This window comes from Tenrec ecaudatus, chromosome 10 (genome assembly GCF_050624435.1).
Source record: "Tenrec ecaudatus isolate mTenEca1 chromosome 10, mTenEca1.hap1, whole genome shotgun sequence".
In the NCBI taxonomy this organism is placed as follows: domain Eukaryota; kingdom Metazoa; phylum Chordata; class Mammalia; order Afrosoricida; family Tenrecidae; genus Tenrec; species Tenrec ecaudatus.
Window position 1 is genome coordinate 60,959,776 of NC_134539.1, and position 20,517 is coordinate 60,980,292.

Here is a 20,517-nt window from a genome sequence, read left to right on the forward strand (position 1 = left end):
TTTTCTTCTCTACCTACTGTGCTAATTATACTTACCTCAGTGGATTCATGTTGTGCATGTCCTTTTGTGATTATCTAACTTCGCTTAGCATGATTTCCTCCAACTTTTCCCATGAGGCGATGTGTATGTGCAAGAGTTTTCTAATCCACTTGTCTTTTGATGGAAATTTAGGTTGTTTCCATTTTTTTTTTGCGATTGTGAATTGTCCTGCAATAAACATTGGAGCACAGGTGATTGGTCCCAATCTTTGTGTGTGTGTGGGGGGGGGGCATTCTATTGGTCCCAGTCTTTGTGTGTGTGTGTGGGGGGGGGCATTCTATTGGTCCCAATCTTTGTGTGTGGGGGGAGGGGGCTGAGGGGGGCGTTCTATTTGTTACTACTTCTGGGTATGTGCCCAGTACAGAGATAGCTGGGTCATAAAGTAGCTCTATTTCCATTTGCTTTAAATATCACCAGATCACTTTCCACAGAGGCTGTACATGGAAGAGAGTTCCTTCCTATCTCTCCACCTCCCCTCCAACATTTGTTGCTCTCTCAAGGGTGTTAGTGGTATCTCATGGTTGTTTTATTTTACGTTTCTCTGATGGGCTAATGGTCGGGAGCATTTTGTCATGTGTATTGGCCATTCAGGTCTCGTCCCTAGTGAAACTTCCTTTCAGGTCTTTTGCCCACTTCCTCAGGCGGTTAACTGTTTTCTTCTTTTTGTAGGGTAGGAGCCTATTAGATTTTAGTAATAAGCCCTTTGTTGTGTCATTGCTAAAAATCTTTTCCCAGTCCGTGAGTTATCTTGTTACTCTCTTAGTAAAATCTTTCCACACACACAGGTGTTTTATCCTTAGTATGTCCCGCTTGTCAATTTCAGGTTCATCTGTATGTATGTACCCTTCCCTTTTATAGCCTATATATTCCCCAGAGCCAAGGTTCTTAGGATTGTCCTAATTCCTTCGTTGATGGTCTTGATAATTTGAGGTTTTACTTCTAGTTCTGTAATCCACCTTGACTTTGTTCTTGTGCATGGAGTGAGGTCAGGATCTTGTTTCACTTTTCTACAGGTGGATAGCCATTGTTTCCAGCACCACTTGTTAAAGAGGACATCCACCTCCCCACTTGATGCTTTTGGGGCCCTTGTTGAAGATCAGTTGTCTACATGCTGATGGTTTTATTTCTGGGTTTTCTGTTATTTCCATTGGTCTGAGTGTCTGTCATTATTCCAGTACCACACTCCTTTTACCACTGGCTATGTAGTAGTTGTTAAAGTCAGGGAAGGCGAGCCCTGACTTTGTCCTTCTTTCATTCTATTCTTAGTAAAATCCGAGCTATTATCAAAATTCTTTCATGCCCTTTAGGAATAATACTACAAGTGGACATTATCTGCTTCTATCCCTCTTAAAACCTTTTAATACTCTCAGTAAAACACTCCCACATTGGAAAAGGTAAAATGTGTAACAGAAGAAAGCAATCCAAAACATTGTGTTTACACAAGAGATTTTATTAAATGAGTCTGTAAGACTTCAAGGGAATAGTTCTCAGGTGTTTCTGTAGCTAACATTAGAGAAACCTGGTAATTCACAATTTTATTCGACAACTCAGTGTATTTGTAGTGTCTGGGCTGATGTTAGCAGAAATTTCATCAGCATAAAAGGCTTCTTGTTAGAAAACAGAAATGTAGTTTAGCCGTGAACTCGTTAAATAGCATATTAAAAAGCATTTAGATAAAGCATTTAGAATGTAGAATTACATTAATCCACCAGCATTTTATGTAATGATTTGGGATTTGTTTTGCTGTCAAATTTTGTTTTGACCATTTGTTACTTATTAAGTCATGTTCTTTTCACCCTCAGATACATTATCTGGGTTTCCATCTCTCAGTTATCTTCAGAAGGTTTCAAACTTTTTTCTTATTATTGTTCTGTCTTGAGAGGTCATTGTAGTCTCTCTTCTTCAATGCATCACTATGTTGTTTCATCATTGTGTATATATATATATATAGTAGAAGGAAGCATTAAAATCACCGTGCATTTAAAAATCTGATCATTTAACTTCATACTCTACTACTACTTATTTCTGGCCTGTATAGTATTTGGCAAGTCACTCCTCTGAGTTGTTTTCTTCATATATAGATAAATTTGCTGTCATCATAAGAATTCTAAAGTTACAGTATGCAAGGCACTGTCCTAAAGTTGTGTTCACGATCTGCTGTCGTCACCTTAAAGCTAGTATGCATTTCACAGAGAGAGACAACTGGCTCAGAGGTTAAATGAGCCATTCTAGTTAGTAAATGACAGAGGCAGGATTTTTATCCTTGTCAAATCTGATGCCCAAGCTGGTTTTCTGAAGTCTGCATTAGATTTTAGTAGCTGTAACTTTAAGCACTTTCCTTCATTTATAAGTTTATGTGACTCATCTTAGACTATAAGAGAATTAATATTACAACTGACATAATTATCAAGGACATGTAATTCTTCTGAATGTAATGTTACTAATATAAATAAGCAAGGAGGTGGCAAGTTTTTCTGAAGACTTAAATAGTAAATCTTTGAAGCTTTATATGCCACTTGATTCTGCCTTTACAGTGCAAAAGCAGCTCTCGACAATAGACGGCAGTGTGACTGTCTTTCAGAAAAAAGTCACAAAGATTGTTGAAAAGTCGCATTTGGCCCATAGGCAGTATTCGCTAACCTTTGAATTAAGTTGTAGAAACATATTTGTTCTTTCTGCTTGCAATTCTGACCTACATAGATATTTTTTTCCTAAGCAGACAAGTACTATATTGACTTGCAGAGAGCTCTATCTTCCACGCACTGCCATCACAACATTATTCGTCTCTACATGTATCATGCGTTGTTCTTACAGAAATGTGGGGATATTTTGAGAAAAGTCTCAAACCATCTTGATAATACTGGCCATTTGCTATCAGTAACTACTGTGTACATCTGCTAGCTACAGGAGTTTGGTGGCTCTGACATTTCAAAGACTGATATAAAGAGGTGTATTCATTTGTCTTCAAGTTTGAAGACTACCTCAGTCATTCAGTGAACTTTTTCTCCATCTGGGAATGGAGACTATACATGCCTCAGGTGCTTGTTGTCAGCATCTGGTCAGATACTGTGATGCAAAGACATTTTGTAAATTTATTACAACATTGTGCAACATAAATTTTTTCCTCCTCATTTTATAGATGAAATGTATGATGCTTAACAACTTTAATATTTGATGTTGTAGTAGTACAATGAAACTATCTGTCACATGTATTCACAAAGTTTCTTGAAGCCAGGGTATCATAAAATATACCTAAACTGTGCCTCGATATTTCATACAAATTTAGAACATTTGTGTACACTTAACTTATTTGTATATTTTGCTATAGGACCAAACCTTTGTCATAGGCTATGTGTCTGTTAAGTGGCACTTTCTTTTGTACTTCCTACATAAACCATAGCCTTATAGTTTGGTTTCCGTAGTGCCCAGTTTTGCTTTTATTTTAAGTACAACAATGATTTTAAGACACCTGGGATGCAGACTGACCACAGAATCTGTGGCGGGTTTTCGTCCACTTCATGTTTCATAGTGCTGCTCGTTGGGTTGAGTTGCTTCAGCTCGTGGTGGCCCGTGTGTTCCGAGTAGAACAGTTCCATAGGTTCTCAGAATGGTGACTTTTGGGAAGCAGATTGCCGTGCCTGTTTTTCAAGGCGCCTTTGGGAGGGTTTGAACCATCAGTCTTTCAGCTGATAGTCCAGCACTTGATAGTTTGCACAACCCCACATCTTGGCTATGTGTAATCCAATAGCACTTCTTTTCCTTTATTAGTATGTCACTTTTTCAGGTTTAAGTTATTTAGTTTTAATAAAAATGACAGTCTTTATAGAGTCTTCTTTGTGTGCACTTACATAGACTTTGGCTTTATTTTCAGGCACCTTAATTTGAGTGTGAGACCAAAGCAGTTGTCATCTTTAGTAAGAAGTGGTGTCCCTGAAGCTCTTCGAGGAGAAGTCTGGCAACTATTGGCAGGCTGCCACAACAATGACCACCTGGTAGAAAAATACCGAATTCTCATCACAAAGGTAAGAGAATGATAATTCTGTTCTACCATTCATATTTTTGAAAAATCATAATAAAATACAGGTGTAGTGATTTGATTTCCAAGTGTGCCTTATAATTGATTTTTTAAATCTGAGAATAGAACTGTTAAACTTGGGCTCAAAGATTATTTCAGTGTTGGCATTAAGTCAAAGGTATAAGATGTTCTTCATTGACTTTACCTCCAAGGCAAAAGGTGTCCTCTAGCCCATTGTGTATTGGAATTATTCTTGGCTATCATTACACTGGTCAGATCGTGATATGCTAAATGCTGTACAAAACTGTTCTATTGGGGTTTTTTTAAAATTTATTTTACATTTTTAGAAGTATAGTCTTGGTAGAGAAGGCCTAGTTTTAATTTCTGCAAGTGTAAGAATGTGATTTGTAATCTCAACTAATACTCTTTTAACTTCTTCCTCTTAAGTGAAAAATGCTCATGTTAACAGTATTTCTCTTTCAAGTTCACACATTCCTCGAGGTTTTGCAAGTGACCCAACAAAGATAATTCTTAAACACCGTAAGCATCCAAGGTGGTAAATATCCAAGTAACAAGATATTTTCCATGTTAAGTTTCTTCACATATGCAGTTCAGTGACATTAATTATGTTTACTGTTAATTGCCATCATCATCTGTTTCCTCATTTTTCCACGGCCCTTAGCAGAAGCTCAGTGACTCTTAAGCAGTAAGTCCCTTTCCTTTCCTCCTGCCCATTTCTGAGACCCACTCTTCAGTTGAAGACACTATCCATTGTTCTACGTGTTTCATGTAAGTGGGCTCATACACGCTTTGCTCTTTAGGGGTCGACTTAGCTCACTGAACACGTTCTTGAAGGTTCATCCCTGTCGAGCCCTTCATTTCTCTTTACAGCTGAGTAATAGTCAGTCATTTATCTATGCTACGTTTCATTTACTCATCTCTTGGTGAGCATTTAGTTTGACCCATTAGCTGTTTCAAAGAGTGCTTCCGTGAACACAGGGTGTATATTTTCACCATTCTTGAAGTGAAGCAGTTTCTCCAGTGGTTTGCAAGTCGACATCTGGATTAGGAATGAGAACTCTCCTCGTGTCTCAGAATTTTTCAGTGTGATACAAAGATGAAAATTCTTTAAGAAATGTTAAAACCTATGAAACTTTTACTAAAAAACACATGCTAGGAGAAGAACAGTGTTTGACCATGACATAGGACCTTCATTAAAATGGCCCTTTTTGGTTTGCTTAGATCATTAGTATTTCTAGTGATTATTTCATTTCCAGATGTGATATTTTATAGTTTTTAAGAACCAATGTACTAATCCCCTCGATTTTGATATTATTTAAACAGGGTTGAGTGCCTATTATCTGAATACTTCATATATGATGGACACTTAGTTGACCACTTTACATAAATGTAAAATCTTCATAGTATCTATCCCACTTAAGCAAATGTTGTTATTCTCATTTTATAGATTAAGAAACTGACATTCAGGGATGCTAGATACAACCACAATGCTGGAACCAGGCACCAAATAGAAAAGCAATGAACTCTCCTGACAGAATGTGTCTGAAACAGCACAGTAGGCTCTGTTAGAAGTGATGGATTCTGCCTAGGAGAGCAGGGGAGTCCTTAACAGCAATAGAACATTGAGGTGGGTTCCAGAAACAAGATTCCCAAGCGTGGGAGGGTGAGAAAAGCATCATATTCTTAGTATGAATAGAGACATCACAGCATGAGCATATGGTTGGAACGGGGGAACCGATTACAAGGATCTACGTGTGATGCCGGATAGGGCAAGATATGACAAAATAATAATCTATATATTATCAAGGGCTCATGAGGGAAGGGGGAGCAGGGAAGGAGGGGGAAAAAGAGGACCTGATGCAAAGGGCTTAAGTGGAGAGCAAGTGCTTTGAAGATGATTAGTGCAAAGAATGTACAGATGTGCTTTATACAATTGATGTATGTATATGTATGGATTGTGATAAGAGTTGTATGAACCCCTAATAAAATGTTTTTTAAAAAATGAGACTATGTAACACAGTTAGGAAGCATAGCTTGTTTATTGTTGGCAACTCACATTTGGGGTGTATAAATCTCAGTTGTAACATTTTTACTCTAGTTCCTCTTTTTAAGTTCTTTGAAATGTTTATCCAAACATGACTTAAGAGTATGTTGCTTTAAATGAAGTATTTTTCATGTCACTACTTATACAGATAGTTTAAAAACGTGGAGTCTCATAGTATTTGACTATTCTACTTTTCTGGTGCCATGAAAAGGCTTCTAGAATGGGACCCCATAGTTACACAATATCTAAATGATTTGTTATGAACAAAATATGTTTGGCTAGTGTTTTGTATATGCTGTCATGTGCTTTGTAATTCATATTAAGTTTTTTATTAGATTAAGCCTATGTTTAGAGCCTAAAATAAATATTTGTTTTTATGTATGTATGCTGCTAGATAATATTGGTGGTTCAGAAAAACAAAACTACCTTGTTATCTATTGATACTTCATTTATTTTCTTTCTGTCTTCCTAGCATTAATACCTAGTTGTACAGTTGTACATATGGTGATGATAATTATTATTTTATAACTTACTTTAAAGTTTTGTGGGTTTTTTCTTTATGAAATACTTTTATTGGGGGCTTTTGCAGCTCTTATCACAATTCATCCATCATGTCAAGCACATTTGTATGTATGTTGCCATCATCATTTTCAAAGCAATTTCTTTCTGCTTGACCCCTTGATATCAGCTCATTTTCTTCCCTCCCTTCTCCTTCCCTCCCTCATGAACGCTTGATAAGTTATAAATTATTTTTTTTAATATTTTACATTGTCCACTGTTGCCCTTCACTCACTTTTCGGTTGTTTGTCCCCCTTGGAGGGGGTTATATGTCGATCCTTGTGATCAATTCCCCCTTTTTCCCCCCACCTTCCCCTTTACCTTCCTGGTATCTCTATTCTCATTATTGGTCCTGAGTGGTTTACTCTAAAGCTTTCTTGAGGGTCAAGCCACTTGAAACATTTTTCAAGTAAAGGATATTTTAGATAACCTAAAATGCACCATTTTTACATGTACCCGAGGATGCCGTTTTCCATATAAATACCACTGAGCAAGAACATGAGTCATCCAAAGAAGTTCTCTCTGCTCCCTTTATAGTTGTAACCATCTCTTTTCTACCCCAAGATACTGTAAGTTTTCATGTATAAGCCAAGTTTTTCCAGCACATTTTTAATGCAGTTTTTGTGGTAAAATTAAGTGGTCGGTTGATATTTGGGTCAGCTTCTACTGGAGTATATATGGTAATTTACTCTTCTTTCTCCATAGATAGTTGTAATTTTTCCTGATCTTTAGTTAAATGAATACAATACAGTGTGTAGTGAATGTCTGAAGACAAGACTTTTTATTCCCATCAAGAATTAGTCTATACCCATCTAGAATGACATGTAACCTCATGTCCGACCTAACAAAATGCTGTCTGATCATTTGCTATCCACACAATTGTTTCTTTGTTCAAGCTCATTGATGAAGCCCACTGTGTTGCTCCACCTTGAATATCTTCCTCTTTTTTGCAACCCTTGTACTCTACCAAGTGCTACAGTTTATTGTGCCAGCCTGGCCGATAAACACAAGTAGGATTAACTGAAGGGCAGAGGGATAAATGGCTTGCTTGTTCTGTGCCTCAGTTTAAAGGGGTACACTACCTGTGGGATGCCTAGCTTGTGTCACTGTAAGGTGAGGTCCCTTCAAGCCCACACGATTGGAATGTTCATCTCTGGAGCTGGGGACTGACAGTTGATGACAGTTGGGGACCTGCCTTGCTGTTTGCTGCCTGGATATATATAGCCCAGCTCTCTCTACAGAAGGGGACTGGCAACTGGCAGCTCTCAAGCCTTAAAGGACTGCTAGTGTCTCACTGCTGTACAATTTAACTGTTAATTTCTTGTATTATCTATCTGTATATAATTTAACGGTTCATTTCTTGAATTATTTGTCTATCTTTATAAATATATTTATATATAATTACTAGCAATCTGGTTTGTCGCTCTAGAGAACCCTGTCTAATACACCAAGCATGACATCCTTTCACAGGGACTGATGTAGATGCAATTTTATACAAATGCATAAATGTAATTATATACTTACTAATCTTTTTATTTAAGTGTTTTGTTTTTAAGTGTATTCCTTGTCAACTGTTCTGCTGGTTAGCATTCACTCTGTTTCCAGTATTTACTCTCTGAACACTGGTTTGGAAAGCACCTAGACTTGTGTTCTCTTGATACTGATGGTACTAGTTATGTGAAATTAGAGACATCAGGAGCATGATTTTTGGTTGTTTTTCATATTTAATTTAATTACATTACGCTTCTCTAAAGAGGCTATTAACATTTTATAGTTCCTGGAACAATTTAGGAAATACCCGTTGACCTATATTAGTTATCACTATATTTACAATTTTGAGTCCAATGTATCTTAAACTCTTAGCCCCTTGGACTGACAGTAAATTTACATGAGTTGTTCATTTGTAAAATATCCCTTCATATCTTTTGTGCATTTTGAATTACCTTTTAAATTTTTGACCATTCTTCATATTTTTTGACTATTCTTTATATATTATGTACATTGATCTTCTATATGTGTATCCTAAATGTTTTTTCAAATATATTTTTTAAAGCTTTACTGTATGGCTTCATACCATACAGTATAAAGTATTATGTATAACACAAATTTTTTAACCTTTATGTAAAAAATATGTATTGATAAAGGTCTCTCCTATGTCTACGTTTTGTAAATGTAGCTTCCAAGATTTTATCTGTATGTTTTCAAGATACACATATTTTGCACTTTATTTTTTAAGCCTTCCATTCATCTAGAATATCTTTTTGTACATGACATAAGAGAATCATCCGATTTTCTTCTTTTGCCAATGGATAACCAGTTAATGGTAATCCTATTTTCATTTTGAGTGAATTATTATCTTCATTATATCTTCAGCTATCATATGTACTGGGCTGATTTTCTAGATGATCAGTTTATTGATCTGTATACCTACATCAATATTGTATAGTGATTTGATTACAGAGACTTTGAATTATGTTGTGATATCTGGTAAAGCAAGCTTTTCTTACTGTTTTCTATTTCATACTTAACCTTGATTATTTATGTAGTTTAATGCTCCACATAAAAGTTAACATTAATTTTTCCCGCCTTCCACCACCCTATAAAGTTATATAGGAATTAAATTAGAATGATATATATTTAGGTTAAAATTTATACTTTCTTAACATCACATCTGAGATTTGGTCTCTTATGTATATTAAAAAGACTTTATAGTTACCTTCATATCTGTTTCATGGCTTTTTATATTTCTTCCTAAGAATTTTCTTGGACTGGTCGTATGGCAAATATATTCAACCCCTGCTCCCCCCTCACCCAGTTTCTGGGTGCTAATTGCTACAATAGAGGGAAACCATTTGTGTTTTGTTTTTAAATTTTCTTTTCATCTGTCTCTTGATTAATATGCATAATACTTTGTACTAGCATCATTTGTACTTTTTGGGTATACAATAACAGCAAAAGCAATTTCACTGCTTTTTCAGTGTTATACAAGTTATTTGATATTCTTGGTTTAGCTTTTATATTTGATGGAAGCATTATGACAATATTAAGTGTTGATGGTGATAATTAGAATTTCTCATTACACTAAAACCTGTGAAATTCAGAACCTGGTGTAAAGTGAAAGCCTATCAGAGGAGGAAAAATGTAAAATATATTTTACTAATAGAAATAGAAATGTGGTGAGACTAGACCCTGATAAAAACAGAAAACATGCAAGACCTGGAAACTCAAAAGTAGTCTGTCCTGTGAGTGACTTCAACCTGGCTCCCTAAGATGTGAATGCAACATACTAGCATAAAGCAGGGAACCAATAGAGAGGTCTGAAGTGCTGGCCTAAATCCCAACTATGTGGACAGCCACAAAAGAATTTACTTCAGAGGACAGCACTGAAGCTACAGCTCAGGGAGAGAAACATGTCTGATCAGAGCACACAGGACCAAATGAAGCGGGAGGAAGAGAGAGTGGAGCACATCCTGGCCCACCAAGTCCTGAGGATGATATTCCTCTGCAGAGCAGCCAATGTAGAGAGGACCATATGGCCAGCCCCACCACGAGACACTACATCACTCACTACCCATAGTGCTATTGGGGACTACACTGGAGACACAGTGCAGGCATTGTGCCCGATCTGACCCCACCACATCAATGTGAAACAGGAAGGACATGCAAGAGGAGCAGAGCAACAAAGTCCCCAAGGAACACCAAAAATAGACTTTGGCGCCAGGGTGTGACTCCCCATCAGACTGGACCGGAAAACACTCCTAAAGGTCAACAAACAGACCTTGAACTATTTATATACTTTGCTCTTTTTTTGTTGTTGTTTTGCTTTCTTTTGCTCTTATCTTATTTTTGTGTATATAATTATCTCTTCATGTCTATCTAGATAAGATAGGTGGGATAAATAATGTGGAGGAAACAACAGACCAACGTTTCCCCGGGGGACATGGGAGATTGGGAGGCAGGGGAAAGGAAATAGGTGATAACAAACCCAGGGACAAGGGAACAACAAGTGATCTAAAATCGATGGCAAGGATGGTGTAGGAGGCTGGTAAGGCTTGATCAAGGGCAATGTAGCAGAGAGGAATTCCTGAAATCCAAATGAAGGTTGAACATGATAGTGAGACATGAGGAAAGTAAAAGGAAATAGAGGAAAGAAGTAGGAGGTAAATGTCATTTGTAGAGGTCTAAATACAGGCATGTACTTACGTAAATATATTTTTATATGACGATGGGGAAATCTATGTACCTATATTTATAGGTTTAGAATTAAGGTAGCAGATGGACATTGTGCCTTTACTCAAGTACTCCCTCAATGCAAGATCACTTTGTCCTAGTAACCTGGCATTCCATCATGCTCACCTTCCTGACACAATTGCTGAAGACAAAATAGTTGCATAAGCAAATGTGAAGAAAGCTGATGGTACCTGGCTATGAAAAGATATAGCATCTGGGGTCTCAAAGGTTTGTAGATAAACAGGAGGCTATCTATCTGAGAAGCAACCAAGCCCACATGGAAGAAGCACACCAGCCTGTGTGATCACGAGATGTTGATAGTATCAAAGTCCCAGAACAAAAAATCATATCATTGTGAATAAGAGGGAATGCAGAGTGGAGACCCAAAGCCCATCTGTAGACAGCTGGACATCCCCTTAGGGAAGGGTCACAGGGTGGAGATGAGCCAGTGAGGGAGCAGTATAGCACTGATGAAACATACAACTTTTCTCTCATTCTTTAATGCTTCTTACCCCCCACTATTATGACCCCAGTTCTGCCTTGCAAATCTGGCTAGACCAGAGCATGTGCACGGGTACAGATAAGAGTTGGAAGCACAGGAAATCTAGTTCAGATAAACCCCTGAGAATAGCCATACCAGGAGGATAAGGGGAAGGTGGGGGTAGAAAGGAGGAACCGATCACAATGATGTAACTATAGCCCCCTCTCAGAGGGATGGACAATAGAAAAACAGGTAAAAGTAGATATCAGTCAGTGTATGACATGAAAAAGTAATAATCTATAAATTATCAATTGTGGGTGAGGGAGGGAGGGGAAAATGAGCTGATACCAAGGGCTCAAGTAGAAAGAAAGTGTTTTGAAAATGAGGATGGTAACAGATGTGCTTGACACGATGGATGGATGTGTGGATTGTGATAAGAGTTCGATGAGCTCCCAGTAAAGTGATGTATTTAAAACAACAGCAGAGACCAGTCCTGTGAGCTCTGGCTCTGTCAGGTTTCACTGTCCTTGATTTTAATTAAAATAGTTTTCATTTTCAGTGCTATAGAAAATAATACTTGGTTTTTAGTAAATTGTTTTTTATTTAGTTTAGGTGGTTTCCTTCTAGATTTAAGTTGTATGTTTTTTAAGGAATACGTACACTGAATTTTATTAAGAGCTTTTTGTACACCTAAAAGTTCATGGAAAACACATATTTAAAAAATGAATCAATTAAAAAAATATTTTTCCCCAAATAAACTAACACTAACTTACTATTAATGTGATTGAACGGGATCTGGTTTGCAATCATGTTTGTAAAGAGCCCATCATAGCAACATGAGTTCTGAAATATTTAAACAAAACATCATCAAATTTATGGTCAAGCTTAGATGGAAGAATGGTGAAATCATTGATGTTTTCCAGAAAGTTTATGAGGACAACATTCCTAAACACCTGCAGTTTGCAAATGGATGGCTTGTTTTAAGAAGAGATGAGACCATGTTAAAGATGAAGTCCACAGTGACAAGAGTATCCACATCATTTTGCAAGAAACAGTTCATTTTGTTCATGTCCTGATTGAAGGTGACAGGCAATTAACAACAGAAACAGTAGTCAATAGCATAGACCGTACAATTGGCCCAGCTTCCACAATTCTGATGTAAAATGAAAGATGAGCAAACTCTGCTCTTCGGTTGCCAAACCTTTTTTGCACAAATGAGAGCAGATGCAGGGCTTTCAATGGACATTGTAAACAAGTGGGATCAAGATTCTAAAGCATTTCTTGAAAGAATTATAACAGAAGATGAAACATGTCTTTTCTAATATGATCCTGAACACAAAGCAGAGTCAAAGTGAAAGTTGCCATGGCAGAGCTGCAGCAGACTGGTCAAAAGCCAAGGTCACAGCAACTGTGGTTTTGGATATCTGAGGAGTGTATTAAAACAATTAGCAAAGTTTTAGCAGAAAAATGCCCAGGATAGATTTACCAGATTCCTACTCCATGACAACAGTGATCTTGCTCATTCTTCTAATCACACCAGGACCATGTTTTGAGAGTTTCTATGGAAAATCAGTAGGCATCTACCTTCCAAATTTTCATTTTGTTCTCTCTGAATTCTCTTTATTTCCTATCCTTGAAAAAATCTTTAAAGGAAATCCATTCTCTTCATTAAGGAACGTAAAAATGATTACATTCACATGGCTGCATTCACAGGATCTTCTCTTATCACCATCCATACGTACATCGATTGTATAAAGCATGCTTGTACATTCGTTACCCTCATCATTCTCAAAGCATCTGCTCTCCACCTAAGCCCCTGGCATCAGCTCCTCATTTTTCCCCCTCCTTCCTCACTCCCCCTCCCTCATGAACCCTTGATAATTTATAAATTATTATTTTGTCATATCTTAGACGGTCCAACGTCTCCCTTCACCCATTTTTCTGTTGTCCACCCCCCAGGAAGGAGGTTATATGTAGATCCCTGTAATCAGTTCCCCCTCTATACCCCACTCTCCCTCGACCCTCCCAGTATCTCCACTCTCACCTGAAAGGATCATCTGCCCTGAATTCCCTGTTTCCAGTTTCTATCTGTACCAGTGTACATCCTCTGGTCTAGCCAGATTTGTGAGGTAGAAATGGAATCGTGATGGTGTGGGGTAGGGGAAAGCATTTAGGAGCTAGAGAAAAGTTGTATGTTTCATTGCTGATACACTGTACCATGACTGGCTCGTGTCCTTCCTACGACCCTTCCGTAAGGGGATGTCCAGTTGCCTACAGATGGGCTTTGGGTCCCCATCCCTCACTCCCCCTCATTCACAATGATTTGATTTTTTTGTTCTTGGATGCCTGATACCTCATCCCTTCGATACCTCGTGATCACACAGGCTGGTGTGCTTCTTCCACGTGGGCTGGATTTTCAGTTTTTTAGGACTGGACCCAAGGTATCATCACTTAGAAAAGTGTCGTGACACTTGTATTAAGAAATAAAGTTTATATTTTTATTTCTTTCAATTCTCTTTTCCACAAGCTTTTTGAAGTCCTCTTGCATTGAATATGATTTTCTTATATTTGTTGGATGGAATAAATACCAAATTTATCAATATATTAGCCATACTTGATAATGAACTACCCTTGACTTCATGGAATGAATTTCTACAGACCAAGTGCTATCTATCTTCTTTCTTACAAGGAATTGTTGACTATCGTCTGTCTCTCTCACCCTATCTAGGCAAAACTTGTCAGAATCAAAAGGAAAAACCTTAGGGTTAATCCATGGGGACTTCCATGCCCCTTTTATCTCCGTTTGCCTATAAGACTTTCAGCTGTTAAAGTCTATCGAATCAGATACATTAGAGTGGAGAATGAGGGAAAAGAAGAAACTGGTCTACAGGCTTCCAGAATCCTCTCTTCACCTTAAAATCAATGGCCCTTTTATTCCATTTTTAGTAGCTTCAATAAAATGGAAACCACTTTCTCTTATGCATCTTTGTAATAATGGGCTTAGAATAATGAAATAGCAACATACTCATGTTTCTTTTTCTTCCTTCCAATTTGTCTTATAGTATTTTCTGATACTGATTTGGATTGTTTTCACAATATTTTCACTTGAAATGATAAGAATTATCAACCTTAAATTGAACACTTATCCATCGTATATATACATTAGTATCTAACCCCTATAACTAATACTTATATCTCTAATTATTTTGATTTCTAATTTAAAACTATCTCTGATAGATTTGGTAATAGTCAAGAGTTAGGATAAAAAGGTTGATTTAGCAAAAAGGACATTGAGCATTGAGTTAAGAAACCTTAAGTACTAGTCTCAGCCCTTTCACTACTTTTATGTGAACTCAAATGAGGTTCTGTAATTGAAACCATTTTTGAAATTAGGTTACACAATACGTGGCTTATCTTTCTCTAAGCTACAGTATTTTAAAAACTCAGAGCATGTTTCATAACTGAACCTGTCTTAACTATTTAGTTTGACAAGCACATAGATTGCAAGTAGACCTTAGACCTATACTGTCTGCTCCCTTAAACAGTTGTTACAGTAGATTCCTTAAATTAGTTATTTGTGCAACCTAATTTTGAGCCCTTACATTGCATCTCTGTGAAGTAAGTTCCCCTCCTAGTGACATTTGTTTCCTTCAAAAAGTTTGTGGAAATTTTCTAATTTCATTTTTCCATACACTTTTTAAAGCCTCTTTGTCTCTGTCTTAGGAGTGCTAAAGGTATCTTGAACTATAGAACCAGAATCAAACCTGTGTGTATTAAAATTATTTACATTGGCTACATTTTTACCTATAAGGATATAATTTCATATGCATAAACACTGTACTTATAGGTGAATTGAACAGTTACCATACATAGATTAAACTTGATCCTCCGGTATAAAAAGCAGGATCGCCTATCGTTTTATTAGTCTCTTGTTTGTGTATTTAATCAAAGGTAACTTTTGAAAGCCTGCTCTCTGTTTACTCTGTGATTTGCCTAATAGATATTTTCCCTGGTAAGGGGGACAGGGCAGTTACTTAAGTCATTAGAATAAAGTTGTGTTACAGTTACAGAAGTGAGAGTACATTATGCTGTATGCAGCTCACAGGACCGACAGCTCCTCTGCACAGTCACAGGCTCTCTCATTTAGAAAATACCTGAGCAGAAGAGCTGCTTAAGGGGTACAGTAAGGCACAGGATGGCATGCATGGAGTTCAGAGTCGGGAAATAACATGTTTCCACATCAACTGTACTACAAAATGTTTTTTTTTGAACTCTTAAATCATTATTTAAAACTTATTTTCACTCAATAATAAGTGATGAACAATGCTCAGAAGTAAACCCCATAAATTTGAAGAACTGAGATTGATCCTTTCTTGTCAAAACCAGTTCATCGTCTGAAAATCTTGCAGAATAAATGTAATTTGAACAGTCTTCCGTTTTCCTTTCTAGTTCGGTGACTTTGTTGTAATTATTTTGATCTTTTATTTTTCCAAAGCAAACCAAACTCCGTGCCATGGAGCAGATTCTGACTCGTGGCAACTCCATTGGGCAGAGTAGAGCTGCCCCTGTGGGTTTCTGAGGCCGTTGCTCTTTGAGGGACAGACTGCGCCATTTTCTTCCCTGCAGCAACTGTACTTCAAACTAATCCTTTAGTATTAGGTTGAGCCATATGAAAGCTGCCATTTCTGTGGGTCACAAATGGGTAAATACTAGCAATTTTATGTGGCTCATCATATTCTTGTCCTTTTACAACATTTAAATCGGATTATTTTTTAGTTAGATTGAGTGCTAGACACTCAAGAAATTTTGCTGTGATGATATATGAAGAAAAGGAACTGAACCTCACGAAGTAAACTATGATTTGGTGTCAGTTTCTGACCTCATTATATTGCTCTTAAAGGACTTTTTTTGGGGGGTGCTTACAGCTCTTATCATAACCCATACATGCATCCATTGTGTCAAGCACATTTTTTGTTCTTACTGTATTTTTTATCGTTTTAATATGGGCTCATACAACTCTTATCACAATCCATACATATATCAATTGTGTAAAGCACATTTGTACATTCATTGCCCTCATCATTCTCAAACATCTGCTCTCCACCTAAGCCCCTGGCATCAGGTCTTGATTTTTTTTTCCCTCCCTCCCCGCTCACCCCTCCCTCATGAACCCTTGATAATTTATAAATTACTATTTTGTCATATCTTGCCCTGTCCAACATCTCCCTTCACCCACTTTTCTGTTGTCAGTTCCCCCTTTCCAACCCATCCATCCTCCCTTCACCCTCCCAGTATCGCCACTCACACCACTGATCCTGATGGGATCATCCGCCCTGGATTCCCTGCATTTCCAGTTCTTATCTGTACCAGTGTACATCCTCTGATCTAGCCATATTTGTAAGGTAGAATTGGGCTTATGATAATGGGGTAGGAGGAATCATTTCAGAACTAGAGGAAAGTTGTGTGTTTCATTGTTGCTACATCGCACCCTGACTGGCTCGTCTCCTCCTCGAGACCTCTCTATAAGGGGATGTCTAGTGGTCTATAAATGAGCGTTGCGTCTCCACTCCACATTCCCCCCCCCCTCATTTACAATGATATGATTTTTGTCCTTTGATGCCTGATACCTGACCCCTTCGACACCTCTTGATCACACAGGCTGCTGTGCTTCTTCCATGTGGGCTTTGTTGCTTCTGAGCTAGATGGCCGCTTGTTTACCTTCAAGCCTTTAAGACCCCAGATCTTTTGATAGCCGGCCACCATCAGTTTTCTTCATCACATTTGCTTATGGCCAAATTTTCTGTTTGCTTTACCAAACAAAAAAAATAATGTTATATATTACTTGGGCATTTTATAAAACAAGATTATAAAAGTAGTGTATAGCAATTGGGACATTTGGAATATAAAAATTAGTAAAGAAGAAAAATTATTTATGGTCTTAATATCCAGAAATAACTACATGAGTTGTTTAATGTGGCATCAGGATTGGAGGAAGACCTATTAACCTATGATACGCACATGATACAACCTCGCTTCCTCAAAGTGAGGAGGACTTGAAGCACTTGGTGATGAAGATCAAGAATTGCAGCTCATTGTAAAGAAAATCAAAACCCTTGCCCCTGAGCCAATAAGTAACATGGTCAGGGTTCATGGAAGCAGCAGTCAAGAGAGCAAAGCGTGCATTGCATTCAGGAAATCTGCACAAGACATCTTTAAAATATTGAAAGACAAGGATGTTACTTTGAGGACAAGGGTGCACCTGACCCAAGCCTTGGTGTTTCATTCACCTTATATGTATGTGAAAGTTGGATTTGAGTAAGGAAGACCAAACAGGAAAATGGATGCATTTTATTATGGTGCTGGTTAAAAGTAGTGGAGTAGTAGTTACGCATTGGGCTGCAGTCCACACAGGCAGCTGTTCAAAATAACCAGCCAGGAGAAAGACTGTTTTTTTTACTCCCGTTAATAGTTACACTCTCAGAAAGCCACAATGGGTCACTGTGAGTCAGCATTGACTCGATGGCAGTGGGTTTGCATAGACTACCAAGAGGCCAAAAAAATGAGTCTTTGAAAAGGTGCAGCCAGAATATTCATTAGAGGGAAAGGTTGTGAGACTTGGTTTTACATACTTTGGACATGTTGTCAGGAGAGACCAGTCCTCAGAGAAGAAAACCATGCTTGGGGCAGCAATAAGAAAAGGAACGCTCTCGACAAGGTGGATTGACACACTGGCTTTAACGGTGGTCTCAAACATGGGAAAATTGTAAGGATGGTGCAGGATTACGTTCATACTGCCATTATGAGTCAGAACCAACTCCGTGGCACCTAACAAAAACATACTTAGCAAAATTGGGTTGTTACATGTTTGTGTGTCCATATCTGTATATATTTGTGTGTGTATTTAAAACAATAAACCAACTCACTGCTGAGGAGTTAATGTTGACTCATAACAACCCCCTGTGGGTTTCTTAGAGTGTAACTGTTTACTGGAGTAGAAAGCCCAGTGTTTCTCCCTTGGAGCTGCTGCTGGTTTTGAACTGCTGACCATGTGCATTGCAGCCCAATGTATAACCACTATACCACCAGGGCTCCCTTGAGTGTGTATATCTGCTTTTTTTCCCCCTCAAAAGAATCTAAGTGCATTATTTTAAAGAAGAATGCATATATAGATTTGTTTGAGGAATATAAATTTACTTCTGTGTTAGTCTGGGTTGACTAGAGAAATTCAGAGAGACTCATGTATATAAGGAAGTTTATATACAAAAGCAGCTGGATATTGAGAAAATGTTGAATATTGAGCAAACATCCCAGCACAGTCCAGATCAAATCCATAAGTCCGATATTAGCCCATATGTCCAATACCAATCTATGAAGTCTTCAGACTCATGAAACACATGCAATGACGTTGAGTACTGGACAATCACAGGCCAGTGGGTAGAAAGTCTTTGGATCCAGTGGCGAAGCAGCTCAGCACTGGCAGGGATCTCATGTGGTTCCTCCAGTTTCCAGGGCTATGTTAGGGTGCCTGTGGCATCTCCTCGGGGATGTCTCCACTGCCAAAGAGGAAAATACAGGCGTTCCCAGAATTCTCAGGAGAAGACCCTGCCTGCACAGAGGTCTTGTTGGCTCTATCTGGATTGACAGGCTAGACTCCACCCCTACACTCTTAATCCTCAAATTGACACCACAGCTTCCTTCCCTCTGTCATTAGTAATTTCTCCAGATGATCGTATATGTCTTTAATTCAAAACAAAATACTTGAAAACAGCTATTATAATAATTTGTTTTCTTACACTTCTTATTTCATTCAGTACTTATCCAATGTCAGTACTTATTTTGAGCTTTAGGATACTTACCCATCCATTGCAACTCATAGAGAGATTATCAAGGTGAAAGATTTAGCAGAACAAAAGCAAGTGGAAGTCCAGATGATTATTAATGATGATCTACAGAAAGATATTAACAATCAAAGATGAAAATCATCTTGAAAATTATTGTAGAAAATTATTCCCAGGACTTGGTACTGACGAGGGAGGAGGCGGTATTTAACTAAATTTCATACCTGAATGTCTGGGAAAAGATTAAAGATGGAAAAAAGTATCAAGAGAGGCTTATTTGGTAAAGAGATATATGTTTGATTTTGAATCCATCGAACATTCGGGTGGAGAATGTGTGGAATCCAAATGGGCCCAAGTGCTCTTCTATGGCTTTGAGCTGGACAGTCCTAGGAGAAGAGTGGGGCACTTTAGGACTCCGAGGAGCCCAGCCTCAAGCAGTGCTGTGTGGTTAGGGACTGGGTGGGGCAGCACTGCCCCAGTCTGACTGTTTAGAAAGGCTATTTTAGTTACATACAGGAAAAGTTATATACTTCCTATGAACTTGCTAGCTATTAGTAAGTTTTTTTTACATATTTTGTGGCTTTTAATTTTCAAGAGGGAGGATTTTCCTAATTTCATAGACAATAAAACTGAGCTTAAGAAAGGTTAAATAAAAAGGGGGGGGGAGTAAGGGTTCAGTCAGACATAGCTTTGATGGCGTGTCAGTCCATTTCCCATTTCTTATTCCCTCATATGCCAAATAACATTGTGTAGAACGATTTAAGCCCATTGTCCCTTGGTCTTTTCATTATACTTGACTTTGCCATAACTTCCTGTGAGGTGTTTTGGAATTCCTTGCCTCCATGTGAGAAACACAGTGCTTCTGATCTCAAAAGACAATCCACTGGTTCTTGGTTTGGGGGTGGCCATTTGCTGGAAGCAAGAAAACGTGTTTGTAAGACAAATGGAAGTTGAAAACACCATACATGTCTCCACCCAGCTGTGGAGACTTCCTGGAGTGCGGACAGATGCCAGCCTGTTTTTATTTTCTCTACTCTGTTGTTGACACTGTTGTGTGCTGCGGAGTTTATATAGGATGAGCTGAGAGTTCAAAGGCACCTGGAGGGAAAGATAGTAAAAACTCCCATTTTCCACAGCACCTTCCTCGCAGTTAGCTGAAAACTGTAATAATTTATGATGTCATCAGAAAAGCCACAATATAAACCCAGTTGGCATTGTTGGAAATGGACACAAAGAGTGTATATTTTATAAGACAAAGGCCAAATTGCACTGTGAAACCTCCCATAATTTT

The 20,517-nt window shown here is 38.0% G+C and overlaps 1 protein-coding gene across 3 annotated transcripts in view; it reads left to right on the forward strand.

Annotated features, from left to right (window-relative positions):
- Positions 1–20,517, forward strand: part of RABGAP1 (RAB GTPase activating protein 1) — a 166,449-nt gene that overhangs the window by 81,328 nt on the left and 64,604 nt on the right. For all 3 annotated transcript variants that reach the window (XM_075560458.1, XM_075560457.1, XM_075560459.1), the window contains exon 13: positions 3,911–4,061. In XM_075560458.1, the coding sequence (XP_075416573.1) occupies positions 3,911–4,061 (151 nt within the window). The remainder of the gene's footprint in view (positions 1–3,910; positions 4,062–20,517) is intronic.